This window comes from Panicum hallii, chromosome 6 (genome assembly GCF_002211085.1).
Source record: "Panicum hallii strain FIL2 chromosome 6, PHallii_v3.1, whole genome shotgun sequence".
In the NCBI taxonomy this organism is placed as follows: Eukaryota; Viridiplantae; Streptophyta; class Magnoliopsida; order Poales; family Poaceae; genus Panicum; species Panicum hallii.
The window spans coordinates 36,997,953-37,017,426 of NC_038047.1; the positions used below are offsets into that span (position 1 = coordinate 36,997,953).

A 19,474-nucleotide genomic window follows, 5' to 3' on the forward strand; every position below is an offset into this window, starting at 1 on the left:
ATGAGGCTGCTGGTAAGATTTTGCTTCTCAATCCCCCCCGATCCCTATGAAACCGATTTCTGCCCCCTTTTGCGGATTCCGAAAATTTTCTTCACAAATCGGAGGCTATCGGACATGGAGGATGGGAAGGAGGAGGAGATGGGCGTGTCCTAGGATGACAAGATGGGGGACGAGGAGGGGCTGAAACAAGTGAGCGAGGAGGCCGACGAGGTGGCAAGAAAGGAAGCGGACAAGGAGGGGGAGGCGCTGAAGCACGCCAGCAACGAGCTGGATCGAAAGTGGGAGAAGAGCATCACGGTGCGGGACGAAATCACTTGCGAACACGATGGTACAACAAATTCAAACTCATCCTTCTAGTTTTCTTGTTCTCACACCCACCAACTAACAAATCCAATTACTCTCCGTAGAGGATTCTATCACTCTTGCATCTGATGGTGTTCATAAGGACGCTGGTACCATTAAGATCTTGGTCCAGCAAGCTCTAAAAGATGCTTTCATCAATTGGGGGGATTCTTATCTCAAGGACTTCATACGTGATTCCTTGAAGCAAGTTGTGGAAGAGTACCATAACTCCTGACCAGTGTCCAGCAACAACTCCATCGCCTCGGTGGATATGATGAAAGTGGTGAAAGAAGCAATGACAGAACATCAAACCTTCAGCAGGGTGCTATACGTGTTAGCTCGTGGAACGCCTATAACACTGCTTTATTGCTAGGTGATAATCAAGTTACCTTGCTCAATTAGTCCATTTTTATGATAATATTACTAATTTAGATGTGTATTTGCTCACTGCAGGACTGTTCGTGGTGATTATGATAGATATCCAGACAAGATTCTGATAAGGAACTTAGTTGTGGAAATGATTTTCAGCTTCATTGCTGTAACAGTTTTCCATCTCTACATTATAATATTTCACTTTGTACATACAGCAGCCCCAAGATTGTCAATGCATTGTGGGTGTGGCTAGCAGGGAGCAGCATAGGACACAGCTGTGTCACGAACAGATATCCTCGTACATCATCCACGGGCTACCGGGCCACATCAAAACCCTTGGCGCTGCCTCTCTCGCCTTCCCCTTCCACAAGGCACTTTGCCCCAAAATAGAGGGAGAGGGAGAGGGAGAGGGAGAGGGAGAGGAAGAAGGAGCGGGTGAGCATTAGGGGCCTGTGGTGAAGTGGAAAAGGAAGGGATGAAGAACAGGAGAGCAGCAGCCCTGAAGGAGGCAGGGACGCGCAGGATGGTCGGCACCAGCTTGGCCAAGAAGGTCGCGCTCTTCTTTAGCCAGAAACCGATTTTTGCCCCCTTTTGCGGATTCCGAAAATTTTCTTCACAGATTGGAGGCTATCGGACATGGAGGATGGGAAGGAGGAGGAGATAGGCGTGTCCTAGGATAACAAGATGGTGGACGAGGAGGGGCTGAAACAAGTGAGCGAGGAGGCCGACGAGGAGGCAAGAAAGGAAGTGGACAAGGAGGGGGAGGCGCTGAAGCATGCCAGCAACGAGCTGGATCGAAAGTGGGAGAAGAGCATCACGGTGCGGGATGAAATCACTTCCGAACACGATGGTACAACAAATTCAAACGCATCCTTCTAGTTTTCTTGTTCTCACACCCACCAACTGACAAATCCAAGCACTCTCTGTAGGGAATTCTATCACTCTTGCATCTGATGGTGTTCATAAGGACGCTGGTACCATTAAGATCTTGGTCAAGCAAGCTCTGAAAGAAACTTTCATCAATTGGGGGTGGATTCTTATCTCAAGGACTTCATACGTGATTTCTTGAAGCAAGTTGTGGAAGAGTACCATAACTCCTCACCAGTGTCCAGCAACAACTCCATCACCTCGGTGGATATGATGAAAGTGGTGAAAGAAGCAATGACAGAACACCAAACCTTCAGCAGGGTGCTATACGTGTTAGCCCGTGGAACGCCTATAACACTGCTTATTGGTAGGTGATAATCAAGTTATCTTGCTCAATTAGTCTATTTTTATGATAAGATTACTAATTTAGATGTGTATTTGCTCACTGCAGGACTGTTCGTGGTGATTATAAAAGATACCCGGACAAGATTCTGATAAGGAACTTAGTTGTGGAAATGATTTTCAGCTTCATTGCTGTAACAGTTTTTCATCTCTACATTATAATATTTCACTTTGTACATACAACAGCCCCAAGATTGTCAATGCATTGTGGGTGTGGCTAGCAGGGAGCAGCACAGGGCACAGCTGTGTCACGAACAGATATCCTCGCACATCATCCACGGGCTACCGGGCCACCTCAAAACCCTCGGCGCTGCCTCGCTCGCCTTCCCCTTCCACAAGGCACTTTTCCCCAAAATAGAGGGAGAGGGAGAGGGAGAGGGAGAGGGAGAGGAAGAAGGAGCGGGTGAGCATTAGGGGCCTGTGGTGAAGTGGAAAAGGAAGGGATGAAGAACAGGAGAGCAGCAGCCCTGGAGGAGGCGGGGACGCGCAGGATGGTCGGCGCCAGCTTGGCCGAGAAGGTCGTGCTCTTCTTCAGCCAGGCCCAGCACACGGCGAAGACCATCTTCACCAAGCGCCACCGCCATGTCAACTCCAAGGACAACCCCGCCGTCGGCGCCATGAGTGGAGACGAGGACACAACCGCCGTCACTGGCGATGACGAAGCTGCTGGTAAGCTTTTGCTTCTCGAGCCCCCCCCCCATCCCTAAGAAACCGATTTCTGCCCCCTTTTGCGGATTCCAAAAATTTTCTTCATAGATCGGAGGCTATCGGACATGGAGGATGGGAAGGAGGAGGAGATGGACACGTCCTAGGATGACAAGATGGGGGACGAGGAGGGGCTAAAACAAATGAGCGAGGAGGCCGACCAGGAGGCAAGAAAGGAAGCGGGCGAGGAGGGGTAGGCGCTGAAGCACGCCGGCAATGAGCTGGATTGAAAGTGGGAGAAAAGCATCACGGTGCTAGCCTTGTAGTTTTTTTGTTCTCACACCCACCAACTGACCAATCCAAGCACTCTCTATAGAGGATTCTATCACTCCTACATCTGATGGTGTTGAAAAGGACGTTAGTACCATTAAGATCTTGGTCCATCAAGCTCTGAAAGAAGCTTTCATCAGTTGGGGGGGGGGGAGATTCTGATCTAAAGGACTTTATACATGATTCCCTGAAGCAAGTTGTGGAAGAGTACCATAAATCCTTACCAGTGTCCAGCAACAACTCCATCGCCCCGGTGCATATGATGAAACTGGTGAAAGAAGCAATGACAGAACACCAAACCTTCAGCAAACCTTCAGCACGGTTCTATATGTGTTAGCTCTTGGAATGCCTACAACACTGCTTATTGCTAGTGATAATTAAGTTACCTTGCTCAATTAAGATTACAAATTTGGATGTGCGTTTGCTCACTGCAGGACTGTTCGTGGTGATTATGATAGATACCCAAACAAGATTATGATAAGGAACTTAATTGTGGAAATAATTTTCAGCTTCATTGCTGTAACAGTTTGCCATCACTATATTATAATATTTCACTTTGTGCATACAGCAGCCCCAAGACTGTCAATGCGCTGTGGGTTTGGCCAGCAGGCAACAGCACAGGACACAGCTGTATCACGAACAGATATCCTCGCACGTCATCCACGGGCCACGGGGCCACCTCAAAACACCCGGCCCTGCCTCGCTCGCCTTCCCCTTCCACAAGGCGCTTTTCCCCAAAATAGAGGGAGAGGGAGAGGGAGAAGGAGCGGGTGAGCATCAGGGGCCGGTGGTGAAGTGGAAAACGAAGGGATGAAGGACGGGAGAGCGGCAGCCCTGGAGGAGGCGGGGACAGGCAGGATGGTCAGGGCCGACTTGGCCAAAAAGGTCACGCTCTTCTTGAGCCCGGCCCAGCACATGGCGAAGACCATATCGCTAAGCGCCGCTGCCATGTCAACTCCAAGGACAACCTCGCCGTCGGTGCCATGAGCGGCGACAAGGACACAACCGCCATCACCGGCGATGATGAGGCTGCTGGTAAGATTTTGCTTCTCAATCCCCCCCGATCCCTAAGAAACCGATTTCTGCCCCCTTTTGCGGATTCCGAAAATTTTCTTCACAGATCGGAGGCTATCGGACATGGAGGATGGGAAGGAGGAGGAGATGGGCGTGTCCTAGGATGACAAGATGGGGGACGAGGAGGGGTTGAAACAAGTGAGCGAGGAGGCCGACGAGGAGGCAAGAAAGGAAGCGGACAAGGAGGGGGAGGCGCTGAAGCACGCCAGCAAGGAGCTGGATCGAAAGTGGGAGAAGAGCATCACGGTGCGGGACGAAATAACTTGCGAACACGATGGTACAACAAATTCAAACTCATCCTTCTAGTTTTCTTGTTCTCACACCCACCAACTAACAAATCCAAGCACTCTCTGTAGAGGATTCTATCACTCTTGCATCTGATGGTGTTCATAAGGACACTGGTACCATTAAGATCTTGGTCCAGCAAGCTCTGAAAGAAGCTTTCATCAATTGGGGGGGATTATTATTTTAAGGACTTCATGCTTGATTCCTTGAAGCAAGTTGTGGAAGAGTACCATAACTCCTCACCAGTGTCCAGCAACAACTCCATCGCCTCGGTGGATATGATGAAAGTGGTGAAAGAAGCAATGACAGAACACCAAACCTTCAGCAGGGTGCTATACGTGTTAGCTCGTGGAACGCCTATAACACTGCTTATTGCTAGGTGATAATCAAGTTACCTTGCTCAATTAGTCCATTTTTATGAAAAGATTACTAATTTAGATGTGTATTTGCTCACTGCAGGACTGTTCGTGGTGATTATAATAGATACCCAGACAAGATTCTGATAAGGAACTTAGTTGTGGAAATGATTTTCAGCTTCATTGCTGTAACAGTTTTCCATCTCTACATTATAATATTTCACTTTGTACATACAACAGCCCCAAGATTGTCAATGCATTGTGGGTGTGGCTAGCAGGGAGCAGCACAGGACACAGCTGTGTCACGAACAGATATTCTCGTACATCATCCACGGGCTACCGGGCCACATCAAAACCCTTGGCGCTGCCTCTCTCGCCTTCCCCTTCCACAAGGCACTTTGCCCCAAAATAGAGGGAGAGGGAGAGGGAGAGGGAGAGGAAGAAGGAGCGGGTGAGCATTAGGGGCCTGTGGTGAAGTGGAAAAGGAAGGGATGAAGAACAGGAGAGCAGCAGCCCTGAAGGAGGCAGGGACGCGCAGGATGGTCAGCGCCAGCTTGGCCAAGAAGGTCGCGCTCTTCTTCAGCCAGAAACCGATTTCTGCCCCCTTTTGCGGATTCCGAAAATTTTTTTCACAGATTGGAGGCTATCGGACATGGAGGATGGGAAGGAGGAGGAGATGGGCGTGTCCTAGGATAACAAGATGGGGGACGAGGAGGGGCTGAAACAAGTGAGCGAGGAGGCCGACGAGGAGGCAAGAAAGGAAGTGGACAAGGAGGGGGAGGCGCTGAAGCACGCCAGCAACGAGCTGGATCGAAAGTGGGAGAAGAGCATCACGGCGCGGGATGAAATCACTTCCGAACACGATGGTACAACAAATTCAAACTCATCCTTCTAGTTTTCTTATTCTCACACCCACCAACTGACAAACCCAAGCACTCTCCGTAGAGGATTCTATCACTCTTGCATCTGATGGTGTTCATAAGGACGCTGGTACCATTAAGATCTTGGTCCAGCAAGCTCTGAAAGAAGCTTTCATCAATTGGGGGGGATTCTTATCTCAAGGACTTCATACGTGATTCCTCGAAGCAAGTTGTGGAAGAGTACCATAACTCCTCACCAGTGTCCAGCAACAACTCCATCGCCTCGCTGGATATGATGAAAGTGGTGAAAGAAGCAATGACAGAACACCAAACCTTCAGCAGGGTGCTATACGTGTTAGCTCGTGGAACGCCTATAACACTGCTTTATTGCTAGGTGATAATCAAGTTACCTTGCTCAATTAGTCCATTTTTATGATAAGATTACTAATTTAGATGTGTATTTGCTCACTGCAGGACTGTTCGTGGTGATTATGATAGATACCCAGACAAGATTCTGATAAGGAACTTAGTTGTGGAAATGATTTTCAGTTTCGTTGCTGTAACAGTTTTCCATCTCTACATTATAATATTTCACTTTGTACATACAACAGCCCCAAGATTGTCAATGCATTGTGGGTGTGGCTAGCAGGGAGCAGCACAGGACACAGCTGTATCACGAACAGATATCCTCGCACATCATCCACGGGCTACCGGGCCACCTCAAAACCCTCGGCGCTGCCTCGCTCGCCTTCCCATTCCACAAGGCACTTTTCCCCAAAATAGAGGGAGAAGGAGAGGGAGAGGGAGAGGAAGAAGGAGCGGGTGAGCATTAGGGGCCTGTGGTGAAGTGGAAAAGGAAGGGATGAAGAACAGGAGAGCAGCAGCCCTGGAGGAGGCGGGGACGCGCAGGATGGTCGGCGCCAGTTTGGCCAAGAAGGTCGCGCTCTTCTTCAGCCAGGCCCAGCACACGGCGAAGACCATCTTCACCAAGCGCCACCGCCATGTCAACTCCAAGGACAACCCCGCCGTCGGCGCCATGAGTGGAGACAAGGACACAACCGCCGTCACTGGCGATGACGAAGCTGCTGGTAAGCTTTTGCTTCTCGACCCCCCCCCCCATCCCTAAGAAACCGATTTCTGCCCCCTTTTGCGGATTCCAAAAATTTTCTTCATAGATCGGAGGCTATCGGACATGGAGGATGGGAAGGAGGAGGAGATGGACACGTCCTAGGATGACAAGATGGAGGACGAGGAGGGGCTAAAACAAATGAGCGAGGAGGCCGACCAGGAGGCAAGAAAGGAAGCGGGCGAGGAGGGGAAGGTGCTGAAGCACGCCAGCAATGAGCTGGATTGAAAGTGGGAGAAGAGCATCACGGTGCTAGCCTTCTAGTTTTTTTATTCTCACACCCACCAACTGACCAATCCAAGCACTCTCTATAGAGGATTCTATCACTCGGGCATCTGATGGTGTTGATAAGGACGTTAGTACCATTAAAATCTTGGTCCATCAAGCTGTGAAAGAAGCTTTCATCAGTTGAGGGGGGGATTCTGATCTAAAGGACTTCATACATGATTCCCTGAAGCAAGTTGTGAAAGAGTACCATAAATCCTCACCAGTGTCCAGCAACAACTCCATCGTCCCGGTGGATATGATGAAACTAGTGAAAGAAGTAATGACAGAACACCAAACCTTCAGCAAACCTTCAGCACGGTTATATATGTGTTAGTTCTTGGAATGCCTACAACATTGCTTATTGCTAGGTGATAATCAAGTTACCTTGCTGAATTAAGATTACAAATTTAGATGTGCGTTTGGTCACTGCAGGACTGTTCGTGGTGATTATGATAGATACCCAGACAAGATTATGATAAGTAACTTAGTTGTGGAAATGATTTTCAGCTTCATTGCTGTAACAGTTTGCCATCACTATATTATAATATTTCACTTTATGCATACAGCAGCCCCAAGACTGTCAATGCGTTGTGGGTTTGGCCAGCAGGCAACAGCACAGGACACAGCTGTATCACGAACAGATATCCTCGCACGTCATCCACGGGCCACGGGGCCATATCAAAACCCCCGGCCCTGCCTCGCTCGCCTTCCCCTTCCACAAGGCGCTTTTCCCCAAAATAGAGGGAGAGGGAGAGGGAGAGGGAGAGGGAGAAGGAGCGGGTGAGCATTAGGGGCCGGTGGTGAAGTGGAAAACGAAGGGATGAAGGACAGGAGAGCGGCAGCCCTGGAGGAGGCGGGGACACGCAAGATGGTCGACGCCGGTTAGGCCAAGAAGGTCACGCTCTTCTTCAGCCCGGCCCAGCACACGGCGAAGACCATCTTCACTAAGCGCCGCTGCCATGTCAACTCCAAGGACAACCTCGCCGTCAGTGCCATGAGCGGCGACAAGGACACAACCGCCGTCACCGGCGATGACGAGGCTGCTGGTAAGCTTTTGCTTCTCAATCCCCCCCCCCCCGATCCCTAAGTATTATAAGAAGTTGTAAGCAGGTTGAATGCTGAGGCGGATGAGAGAGGAGAGGAGAGGAGAGGAGAGAGAGGAGATGTGGGCTGTAAGGGCAGTCCTAATGCAGTGACTAGGATGATTTTTATAGCATTTAATCGCTGCCATATAGAATATTTTGCTGATTTGGCAATGCAGTTAAAGAGGAGAGAGAGCAAAAAGATCAAGAAACTGGATCTCGTGCAAGAAATGGTTTGTTTGAAAAAACTAAAGCCTAACAAACTACATGAAACCTATTATGATGGATATCACAAATACTAAGATAGAATTAAAGCGTGGGGAGGAAGGTGATTGGTAGGGAGAGGAGAAAAGTTATTGGAGGAATTTATTTTGTAGTCACAATTACAAAATATACATTGGAAGTTATAGTTTTAGATGGTATCTATGTGACATGGCATGTTATGTACGTTACTATATAATTTCTTAGCTGGGATTGGACTAAGCTTATAGCCGGCTTCAATATAGGAACCAACAAACTCTGTGAAAGAAATAAATAAGCTATGTCAAAGATTCCAGCAGCCGGCTGTATACTCAAACGCCGAACGACGCTATGGGCGATGTACGATGGGCCCCGCGCTCTCCCGTGTGCCGCGCCGCGCGTGCTCCTAGCCTCTGATCCGGCTGCGGCCCACGCTACGCGCGCGGTACGACCGTACGTATAAGCACTGTGGCACGGTCGTTATCGAGTGGGAGATGCGTTCCAAAATTGATATATATGCGATCATACTGCCTTGGACTAAAAAAGAACGAGACAAGTTACATCTTTGATGGGAGCCAACGTGGAAGAAAGTGGGTCTCAAATTAAAAAAGAATCCATTGCTTCCTTTCACATAAATCTTTGGTTGCTATTACTAAGTATCAATAGTCCTCTTACCATTATTGGTTATTAAATTCAAATGTTGTGTATGCTACAAGGAGTCTTCAAATCTACCGAGGTAACATCTTGTTGACAAAATATCATAATATAGCATTGGATATGAAGTCGTCAAATGAAAACCATCCCATTATCTGCTATTAACATGGACAAAACCTGAAATTTCAATCACCCGATGTACAGGGGGTGTGTAATATAACGTGTTTATCGAGCATGTGTTCCTACGAATTATCCTTGCCACCTGGACCGGGTTTATCTGGGCGGGCATCCACCGCTCACAACTTTCCATCACCCACTCCGCCACCTCTAAACACCCCCGGGCCTGCGAATAAAAAAATGGACAAAACCCCGGGCTGCTCGCCTCCCTCCGCCACGCGCACCCGCTCCAGCTTCCAGGCCAAACTCACCAACCACTCCCATCCCCTGCCTCCACCCTCCCGCGCCGCCGCGCGCAGGCCTCTCGAGCCTAGGGTTCCCGCTCCCATGGCCCTCCCCTCGCACCCCGCGTTCGCCTCCCTGGCCGCCGCGTGCGCGGTCCTCGTCGGCGTCGCCTTCGCGTCCGTACGGGGCTGGATCCGCCCCTACGGCCGGACCCACGCCGCCGGGGCGGTCGTCAGCACGCTGCTCGGCACCAACGCCTTTGTCCTGTACACCGACGACGGCCCCGAGGTACGTGTCGTGGCGGCCGGACTTGGGTTACCCTCATTCCCCCTTCGCTTTCATCTCCCCCCGGAAATTTGTCGCGCGCTGGATTGATTTGTGGGTTTCGTGTGGCGATGGTTGGGTTTGGTTCCCATGGCAGGCCGGCGGGAAGGCGGCGGCGGAGCGCCTCCTGATCGACGGCGAGGACGCCTGGCCGCTCCTGTTCGTCGTCGCTGGCTGCGTCCTCGGCTGCGTCGTCGTGTCCGTCTTCCGTGCCTGCGTGGAGGCCTCCGGCAGGAGGAGGAGGAGGATGGTGCCGCTTGTGCCTGGAAGGAGCGGGCGCGCTGGGCGGAGGGCTACCGGCTGCAGCTGGGACACCCTTGTGGAGCCTATGCTCTTCCTTGTCTCTGTTTGGGCATGCGTCTACTGCCTCCCTGGCGTGGCCGGCGACCACATTGCTGCTCTGCCGAAGGGCGGGGATCCTGCAGGTGCCGGCATAGTGTGTGATCATCCAAGGTATAAGCCATCTCTGAGTGATCTCATCCAGTTCTGAACTTCTGATGATTTGGTTATTGGCATACCTGCAAAGCTCGATTTGAATTGCTGGCGTGTAGTTGAGATAGCAGAGGAGTTTCCAAATGTTTAGTGCCTAGTTTTCTGCATTGTCTGTTTGGATGCAATTCTTGTTCGTGTGTAGGCCTGTAGGGAATACAGGATACTCTATAGTGCTGGTGTAAACCAGTTTGCATGTTAGTTATGTATCATGGATGTTTTATTTCTGCTAGATTACTCACCACTTGACTGGGTTGAGCTTTTGGTATATCCCGTCTCATTGGATGTCTAGCTTGCTGTTTGTGCTTCTCTGTTTACTAGAAATGTGGCAGAACTTCTCACCTTCTAATGTACAGTAATGAAAAGTTTTCCTTAAAATGTTTGTTCCATGAATGGAAAGTTTGCATTAAAAGCTTGTGTTCATTAATTGTTTTGTACCTGTATTGCAACAGTGGTATTAACTCTTCTTCCAGGTAATGGATTGTTTGTGTCCAATTTTGCAGTCCTGCAAGCATGAGTTAGATTGACTGGCTGGCTGAAGTAGAATGGGAGTGTCCAAAGTTTTTGTCTAGTCTTGTGTACTTTTGGTTGGCCTCATTGCTTGGTCATATATGGGAGATAGTCCTTACTGTTCGTGTACGCCAATTTGATTGTTAATTCAGTAGCAATGATGTTTTATTTCTGCTCGTTCATGCTACTTTGATGCAAGTTAGCATGGCTTCTAATGGAATCATCACTTGGTTCAGCATAACAGAAACTTGGGTTGAACTTTTTGTATATGTCATTTCTCATCTCATTGGATGGCTTGCTGTTTGTACTTCTCTGTTGACTAGAAAGGCGACAGACTTTCACACCTTCTATTGCCAACTAATGGAAAATTTTCCTTAAGCTTGTGTTTATTAATTGTTTACCCAGTAATTGTGACAGTGGGAATAGCATTTTACCAGATAATGGAAAGTTTGTCCGTAAATGTGCATTCCTGCAAGCTTGAGTTAATTTGATCTTTTCTAGAAGATGTGAAGTTTCCAAATAGTCCTTAGTGCTCTAGTCCACCAACTCACCAACTTGATTGTTAGTTTGATATCAGGGTTATTTAAGTTCTGCTCGATTATTGTGCTACTTTAGTTCACTTGCAATCATTACTTCTAATGGAGTGATCTGATCACTTAGATGAGCATACGTAAGCACAATGTGAGTGGAACTTTTGGTATATCCTGTCTCATTGGATGATGTGGCTTGCTGTTTGGTTTCTCTGTTCACAAGGAAGGTGGCCACTATTTGCGCCTTCCAAAACTTGGAGTTATGAGATAATATGTATTTAATTTACATGTACTTTCCTCTAAGTTAATTTCCACTTTAACTGTTGGGATTTTCGTGTTTATTCTTCTTCCAGATAATGTATATTTGTGTGCCACTAATGTTATTTGTTAGATACTGCAATCCTGTGGCATGATGCTGATCCATATGGTATCTAGTGTATGCATTAACTGGACACCTTGTTCTGCTCCTTATCTGATAAAATGGCCAGCATAAATCATCAAATTTAGTTTCAGTTATCGTTTACTTTGTTAATTCCGTTCTTGTTAATCATATGTATCTATTGGACAGATTGATCATCATATGTGTTATGCCTTATTCTTCCATGTGTTTTTTGTTCAGAGTGTTCATACTTGGCTGTGGAATAAAATCTGTAAATGAAGTTAATTATTCATAGGCACACATTAATCTCTAGCTGATAGACTCCACCTTCTATTCATAGTCATGGCACCACACAAATTCTCCTTATGCTCACTCTAAATCATTAACCTAGGTTGAAGCTTTGATAAGTACTAGCTAGGAGGCAGGGGCACAAGTCCTTCCAATGTTTTGTCCATTTTTGTCTCTCTCTTTTTTTTTCCAGCACCCTCTCTAGTCCTGAATCCTAACTGTACATTCTTTCAAGTGACTGGTTGATTCAGTATCACATTTGCTATAGTCAGCCATAAGCTATTTGGTACATTTGATTGATCTAGTTGTATCGGTAATTTTTTTTTTGCAGTCGGTAATTACTCTAGCCAAACTCATGCAATTTTGTCAATTGATTGGCTGTGCATATGGCTGCCTTTGTAACTCACTTAAGTCTATGAAGGCTGGGTTAGCACAATATCCAGTGCTGATTTTAGATGTTCAATTATCCCATTTTTAGGTGTAGAGAGTAAGTTGGCTCACTTTGTTGAGAGTGATTTTTTTTTCATCACAGATACATCATAATTCATACATGTGGTGAATATTGATGATTGCATGAAGTTCCTTAATTTGCTGCTACGTAACTGTTTTGAGTACAGTATTTGGATAAACCTTTTCTAAGATGTTTTTCTAATACGCGTACAGTGCATGGTATTTAGTAGCATCAGTTACTGTCTATTAGTGCTGGAACTAATTTTTTGTCATCTGATTAGAGTCCAGAGTCAAGACCCTTGGGATCAACATATTTCATTTCTTATGAATTTATTGAATTATATCCTTCCCATACACCAATGTCATCCTTGATTAATACACAAAACTGGATGCTGATGTTGTTAAAAGTTAAAGCTTCTATAGTGTATAGATTTTTCATGAACTTGAGCAGGTAGCTTTAGCTGTCTTTGGTCTTTGTTCATTTTTTGTGTTATCCTTGCCTCAGCCTACTAAGATTTGTCATCCTGATTCTAGACTTAACCCAAATAGGTTGCCTGCGCTGCTGTGCTCGTTAAGCCTGCTACAGTGCCGTCTGGGCAGCGACCCTGGCTATACACAGGGTTTATTTACAGACTTTTCAGCTTCTCAAACATACTCCAACACCATGCGCAATCTATCTACAGAATATCCTACAGCCTATAGCTTTCAACACTGCCTAATTTTGGATGAAATAGACCAGTGTGTTTGTGTGATATCGCTATATTGTAATGAGATTGGTAGCACACCAACTAAAGCTTTCTATTATCTCTTATCCTCGTTTGTGTTGCGTTAGTTTTCAATTTCTTTTGGGATGGAAGGACCATGTGAGTTGCAAATTTCTAATATTCGACTTCATGCAAGAAATTTCTATGCGTGAAACTGACATTATTCACTGTTCCCATTACAGGTGTCAATCTTCATACGTGGCATTTTGATGGAGTAAAAGCGCTCTAGCTTCCTTTCTGTGAGTCGTTGGAGTAACAAGATTCAATGCTACTACACGTTTCCAGTTGTTTGTGCCCTCAAACCATTTTGGAACATACGGCATAGTTCAACTAGGATATGGCTATCGTCCATCAGTCCATGTAGGTGTTACAAACATAACCGGACGACGAGCTTCAGTTTTGAAACTTAAAAGTTCAGGAAGTTCTCTAGATACTTCATACTTGGTCTTTTACTTCGTAGATTCTGCCACTGAGTATGGTACGCTCCATACATGGTCCAGGATCGGACTTGTTCAGACGTGCACATTGCACCTGGAATCCTGGATCCAACCAAATGTAGTATCGTGACCTGCATCAGGTTGCCGATTGGCCTATGGCCAGCAGCTTCTCACTGCGGTTTTCAGTCGCTGCGCTTGTGATCAACCCCCCTCCCGGCTCTGACCTCCTCTGTTCCGACCGGCCGACCAGACAGCCGGGGCATGCGTCAGGACTCAGGAGACAGCCGCGTGGTCGCTTCGTTTTGCACGCAACGCGCCGCGCTGGCCTCCGCCTCGTTCCCGCTCGGACCGGCGGCGAGAGCGGGCTCTCTGCACGGGCGTGGGCGTGACCGCCCGGCCGCCGCCGGGACTTCCGGGTTTGCATTTCGGCGGGTGTGGGTGTTTCAGCGGCCAGCGCTCGTGGTCACGTTGCCCTGTCCCTGTCATCCTTTGTGCCACCATGCTTGGCCTGGTGGATACCGCGACCATGGATGCTGCTTCACTGCGAGTTGCGACCAAGGTAACTGCGCTTGCACAACGTTGGTCGCACTCGCACCGGCCGGCGCGGAGAGGTGCCAAACGCAGAACGGCAGCATGTAGCGACCAAGACTACACCGGGTGCATGCTCAATCATCTGGTCAACCACGGGTGACAACGGACAGATAAAATGGACAGATCAGAATCCAGCTAATTTCTTCAACTTAGCTACTATAGGCCAAAATCTCTTAAGACTGAAGGACAACAAAAAATGGACAAGGGGTCGTTAAACTATTTCCGAATTCTCGTCCACAATTATGGACCTTGATCTCACTTAGGATGAACCATGTAATAATCTCACACAGTATGAACAAATTAAAAATTTTAAAGACATATATGCTCATTTTGAGTTTCTGGACCTAGATAAGAATCCAGATTAAGTTGAAGGATTATGCATCTCGCTCAAAAAGAATCAGAACATGGGAGGAAACCACATCTGTTTGCACCAAATTGTGTGCATCAGATAGGTGCGCGCACCAGATTCCCCCCTCTGCAAGACTGCATCTGCCGCTACGGGCACGCACGATTCCACACCCGACAGCTCCACAAGCTTCCGTCACCCACCTGGCCACCGCAAAACCCCCGTCCGCCCGCCTCCCTTTCCTCCCCTCCCCACTTCCAGCGCCCCCACACCCCAGCCCACGCCCTCCACCGCCGCCCGGAGCCCACCCACCAACCCCCACGCCGCCATGGCGCTGCTCTCCGACGGCGCCGCGTTCTACACCTGGGCCGCCACGACGTGGGCGTTCACCGCCAGCGCCGTCGTCGCGATCGTCCGATGCTGGGCCCGCTGCCGCGACCTCCGCGTGGAGGACGTCTTCACCGGGTTCCGCGCGCCCCTGGTGCTCGTCGCCGCGCTGCTCTCCCAGGTCTCCCTCAGGCTCTACACCGTCCGCGTGAGCATCCCCGAGGTACCGGCGTGCGGGCTTGCTCGGCTCGGCTCCCGCTTCCCCTTTCCGATCCCACTTCGCTTCTCCTCAGATTTGTGGTGAGGTTTTGTGTGGTGATGCTGGTTCGTTCCCCGTGGCAATCCCAGCGCCAGCGCGGAGGCCAGGAAGCCGTCGGCGTGGACGCGGCCGTGGAGCGTTTCCTGAGGGACGAGGTGTACGTCTGGCCGGTCGGCGTCTGCATGTTCTGCCTCGTCGCCCTGCTGATCTTCCGTGCCTACGCGGCGAGGAGGAGGAGACCGCCGCCGCCACCGCCGCTACCGCCGCGTGTGGTGGCTGGGCAGAGGGCTGGTGGCTGTAGCGCGAGCGTCACCGAGCTGGTGCTCTTCCTGTTCTCTGTTTGGATATGCGTCTACAGCTTCCCCCGCATGGTCCGCAACTACATGGCTGCTACGGCGAATGGCGGCGGTGCTACGGCATAACGGCAGCATAGAGTACTGTGATCATCCGAGGTATAATAAGATATTTTCCCTCTACGTCATATTTCCCTCTACGTCTTCATCAGTTGTGGTTTGACTTTTGTAAACCCACCACATGCTCGATGGATATATCTGTCACGGTGTCATGCAGCCCAACATCCAAATAGGTGCAGAGTTTCTGAAAATTGGTGCCTGGTATTGTGTACTTATGTTTGGCATTACTGCTTGTGTTCAGGGAGTAATCTGATTATTCCACCAATTTGGTTGATGTCACAGGGAATATACTCATTACTCTTTAGTTGCTTCAAATGACCGATTAAGTAAATATAAAATTGAATTAAAACGACCACCAGCCCCTGTCAATCATAGCTTGTTGCTCTTATTAGCAGTCTGATAAATGGATGACTGTATTCTCTACTTTCTGAAAATGTGTCTATGTTTAGTGCTTCCGCTCTATATAGGTGAATGAACAATTGGCGTCAAAACCTTTGCAATTAGTGTGGGTTACCCTATTCAAATTCAACCAGTTTAGTTTACTTGTTGGCTGTGTGGTGAACCAAATGTGCATTCCTGCATTCTTGTAAGCAGTTAGCACTTACATGAAGACTGAATTGACACAGTGTGCTGATTTATATTAGTTGTTCAATCACAGGTAGCAATTTCAGTGTAGTGTAGAGGGCAATTAGTACTCCCTCCGTTCCGAATTATTAGTCGTTTTGGTTTTTCTAGATACATAAATTTTATTATGCATCTAGACATAACAACATATACCTAGATACATAATAAAAACTATGCACCTAGAAAAGCCAAAACAACTAATACTTTGGGACGGAGGGAGTAGTTCATAATCCTTTGTTTGTTAAAAATGATCCATATTTATGAAGTTAAGCAACTATCAAGGGTGAATATTCCTCATCACTGCCAATTCTCCTTATGCTGCACCTGTCTATCTGTTGTAATTTTACTATAAGGTACATGTGAGTCATATAGAAAGTGCATCAGTGCACTCTTTGTCTCTTTTTGAAGGTTGCTTTAAGCTAGTGCGTGTATATGTTGTTCAAATGGGTATATTGTACACAGTATTTATCTACATCAATTACTGTGTATTGAAGATTGGATGAACATTTTACCTTTATCTGTAGATCAGAATAGTCCAGTCATTTTATCTCTGAGTATTTGTTCTCTTATGAAAACTGATCCAGTATGAAATAGCCATGAAATAGAGCAGCTTCAGCTAATAAGCTTAGTTCTTTGATTATTTTTAAAAAATATTATTTGTCTATATACTTATATTCATCTTATTGTAAACTGGAAATAAAATTAAAATGGCATGTTTATGGATGAAAATGCTATCTAGTGGGTATATTAATTCCCCATTTTGGATAATTGCTCAGACATTATGATGATGTTTAATGTGCAATAATTGAACTAATTAATCATTGCAGTACATGGTCTAAATTACCAAAAGGAATGCTTCCTAATTTCGACAATTGTGCAGTGTGTCCTATCACTGTATTACGATGAAATTGGTGGCACCAAGCCATCAACACCAACTGATCCTAAAGTTAGCTCTCCGATTTTTTATTTGTTGTCATAGATTTGTACTTTTCAAACCAAATAATGATTGCAATTTGCAAAATGCTGCATTCCATTTCAACAAAGAATTCGATATCAGATATAATTGGATGTGTTGCTGGTTTATCTGATCTATTTTGATTGTCAATTCTATGTGTAAAACTGACCTTTTCCTGCTACAATTTCAGTTCTGGAAACACATGCCATTTCTTCCATTTCTTGGATGAGAAGAGCTTCAGTTTACCTTCTGCCAGTGGTTCAAGACTAGGAATAACGAGAATGCCATCTACTAAACGCATGTTACAAGTTGTTCTCTCTGTCGTGAAACTATCGTGGAAACTGATAGATTGCACTCAGCCAGGAAATGACTATTTTTCATACAATTAATGCATAGAACATCTCGCAAACTTCAATTTCGTGCCAACGGGAAGTAAAACATGATGCAGTAGTTTATCACTCGAGCTGTATGTACTCTGCTAAGTGCTAATGATGGGACGACATAGTCGCTTCCTAAGATGCTGTTTGCTTCAATTTGCCCGTTCTATGGATGCCGCATTGCCGCATGCCGATGTTTTCTTGGCGAATCCTGCTGGTTTTCCTAAGTAAATTATGCTGGCAACTTTTGCGGTGCTCCAATATGAAGAAATTTCATGTGGGTCTCTGTTAACAGCAAGGATAGTGGGGAAGGGAAGGAAGAACTCAGAAGAGATCAGAAGCAGAGGAGGGATTGGCAATCGGAGAACAGATTAGCTTGGAGAAGGAGTAAGAGTTCATACAACTTGTTCTTCGATGCCTCTCTCCTCCTCACCGCCAGCATTTAACCAGCACACTTCATCCCGTTTGTTGGCATGCACCGACGATCGGGAGAGCAGGTCTCCGGAACCTCGTCCTCAGCGATCCTACACTGGGAGAGGGCGAATAAGATTTTTGGGAAGCGCTCCATGCGACTGCTTGAACGCTTCCATATCGTCGTCCTCTACATCCTCATCGCCACGGCTCATCTTCCTCCTCGTCAGTGGGGCGTGACTCGGCGTCATCAAGCACGAGGAGGTGCTGATCGTCGCCGTCGTCTTACACGCTCGATTTTCTATCCCTAACTATATCTTTCATACCTAGTATGATTTGGTTAGGGTTGATCTTACTGCTGCAATATTATATCTTAAATCACTTGATGAGCATGTTTAGATCTGTTTATTTTCTGTACGCAATTTTTGTCATGGTCATGATTTATCTTCGGGTTAATTTAAAACTGAAACTCTTATTTTTTTTGCATCAATCCAAAAATCTTATGATAGGAATTTCAGTTTCATGGCTGGATTTGTTGATGCTCTGAGGCACGAGAAGTTCTTTGGCGAGCACTTTAAGAGATGGCAAACGAGAGTGATTCTGTGGCTCTCTGCCATGAACGTGCTGTGGGTATCCAAGGGCAAACCTGAGGGGACTCTTACCCCTGAGTAGGAGAAGGCTTTTACCGAGGCCAACACACTTTTTTGTGGGCGCTGTGATCGGTACACTTGTAGATCGTCTACAAGATGTGTACCTTCATCACACAAATGCTAAAAAGTTGTGGGATGCCCTGGAGGCCGACTATGGCAGCACAAATGCTGGCGCTGAGTTGTACATCATGGAGCAGTACCATGACTACAAGATGATCGATGGGAAATCTGTAGTCGAGCAGGCTCATGAGATACAGTGCATGGCCAAGTAGCTTGAGCATCTCAAGATCAACCTACCCGACAAGTTTGTGGCTGGTGGCATCATTGCCAAGTTGCCTCCTTCATGGAGGGATTTCGTCACTACTCTCAAACACAAGAGGATGGAGATATCAGTGTCTGATCTGATAGCATCCCTTGATGTTGAGGAGAAAGCTCGGGCCAAGGATGGGTGGTCTAAGGCTGCTGAGGGCCATACTAGTGCTAACATGGTGCAGAAGTCTCACGGCAAAGGCAAGGGCAAGGCAAAGAAGACCAAGCTGCAGCCTACCACTACTTTCAAGAAGAAGAAATTCAAGGAAGGTCAAGATTATTTTGTGTGTGGATCTACCGATCATTGGGCAAAGAAGTGCCCACACCGCAAAGGAAGGAAGCCTTCACCTAAGCAGAAGACTGCGAACACGGTCACCATGGCTGGAGTGGAAACCAGTGGGTATAATTCTTTACCTTCGGTTTTTTTAGTATTTCAATCTACTAGTTGGTGGCTTGATATTGGTACAAATGTTCATGTGTGTTCTGATGCTACCTTATTTTCTTATTACCAGACCACTCGGGATTCTACCGTGATGATGGGCAATGGGTCATATGCTACTGTTCATGGTGTTGGCACGGTGAAAGATCGTGCAGCTGAAGAACGTGCAGCATGTCCCTACTATCGGCAAGAATCTAGGTAGTGGCTCCCTTTTGTGCAGGGATGCTTTTAATGTAGTGATTGAGTCCAATAAATTTATCGTGTCTAAGTGTGGATAATTTATCGGTAAAGGCTATGA

At 47.2% G+C, this 19,474-nt stretch overlaps 1 protein-coding gene and 2 long non-coding RNA genes across 4 annotated transcripts; all 3 read left to right on the forward strand.

Annotated features, from left to right (window-relative positions):
• The first annotated feature begins 227 nt into the window (after positions 1-227).
• LOC112896464 lies at positions 228-921 on the forward strand. Its single transcript, XR_003229461.1, has 3 exons — positions 228-328; positions 408-715; positions 796-921. It is a non-coding gene; the product is annotated as an uncharacterized LOC112896464 (long non-coding RNA).
• A 3,379-nt stretch (positions 922-4,300) lies between these two features.
• LOC112896468 lies at positions 4,301-4,905 on the forward strand. The gene is made up of 2 exons (XR_003229462.1): positions 4,301-4,696; positions 4,777-4,905. It is a non-coding gene; the product is annotated as an uncharacterized LOC112896468 (long non-coding RNA).
• A 4,432-nt stretch (positions 4,906-9,337) lies between these two features.
• Positions 9,338-13,476, forward strand: LOC112898414. 2 transcript variants are annotated; one of them, XM_025966736.1, is made up of 3 exons: positions 9,338-9,592; positions 9,726-10,081; positions 13,221-13,476. In XM_025966736.1, exons 1-3 carry the CDS (start codon positions 9,407-9,409, stop codon positions 13,246-13,248), a joined length of 570 nt encoding a protein of 189 aa, XP_025822521.1. In that variant the 5' UTR covers positions 9,338-9,406; the 3' UTR covers positions 13,249-13,476. The 2 variants fall into 2 exon arrangements, with proteins under 2 accessions (XP_025822521.1, XP_025822522.1); XM_025966737.1 differs by lacking the exon at positions 13,221-13,476 and adding an exon at positions 10,621-10,733.
• Positions 13,477-19,474: the final 5,998 nt, after the last annotated feature.

Bases quoted from the DNA above. Each gene is read 5' to 3' on its own strand.
- LOC112898414 (XM_025966736.1), top strand. From the start codon at position 9,407: ATGGCCCTCCCCTCGCACCCCGCGTTCGCCTCCCTGGCCGCCGCGTGC. The intron at 9,593-9,725 runs GTACGTGTCGTG...TTCCCATGGCAG, and splicing joins ACACCGACGACGGCCCCGAG to GCCGGCGGGAAGGCGGCGGC. The intron at 10,082-13,220 runs GTATAAGCCATC...TTCCCATTACAG, and splicing joins ATAGTGTGTGATCATCCAAG to GTGTCAATCTTCATACGTGG.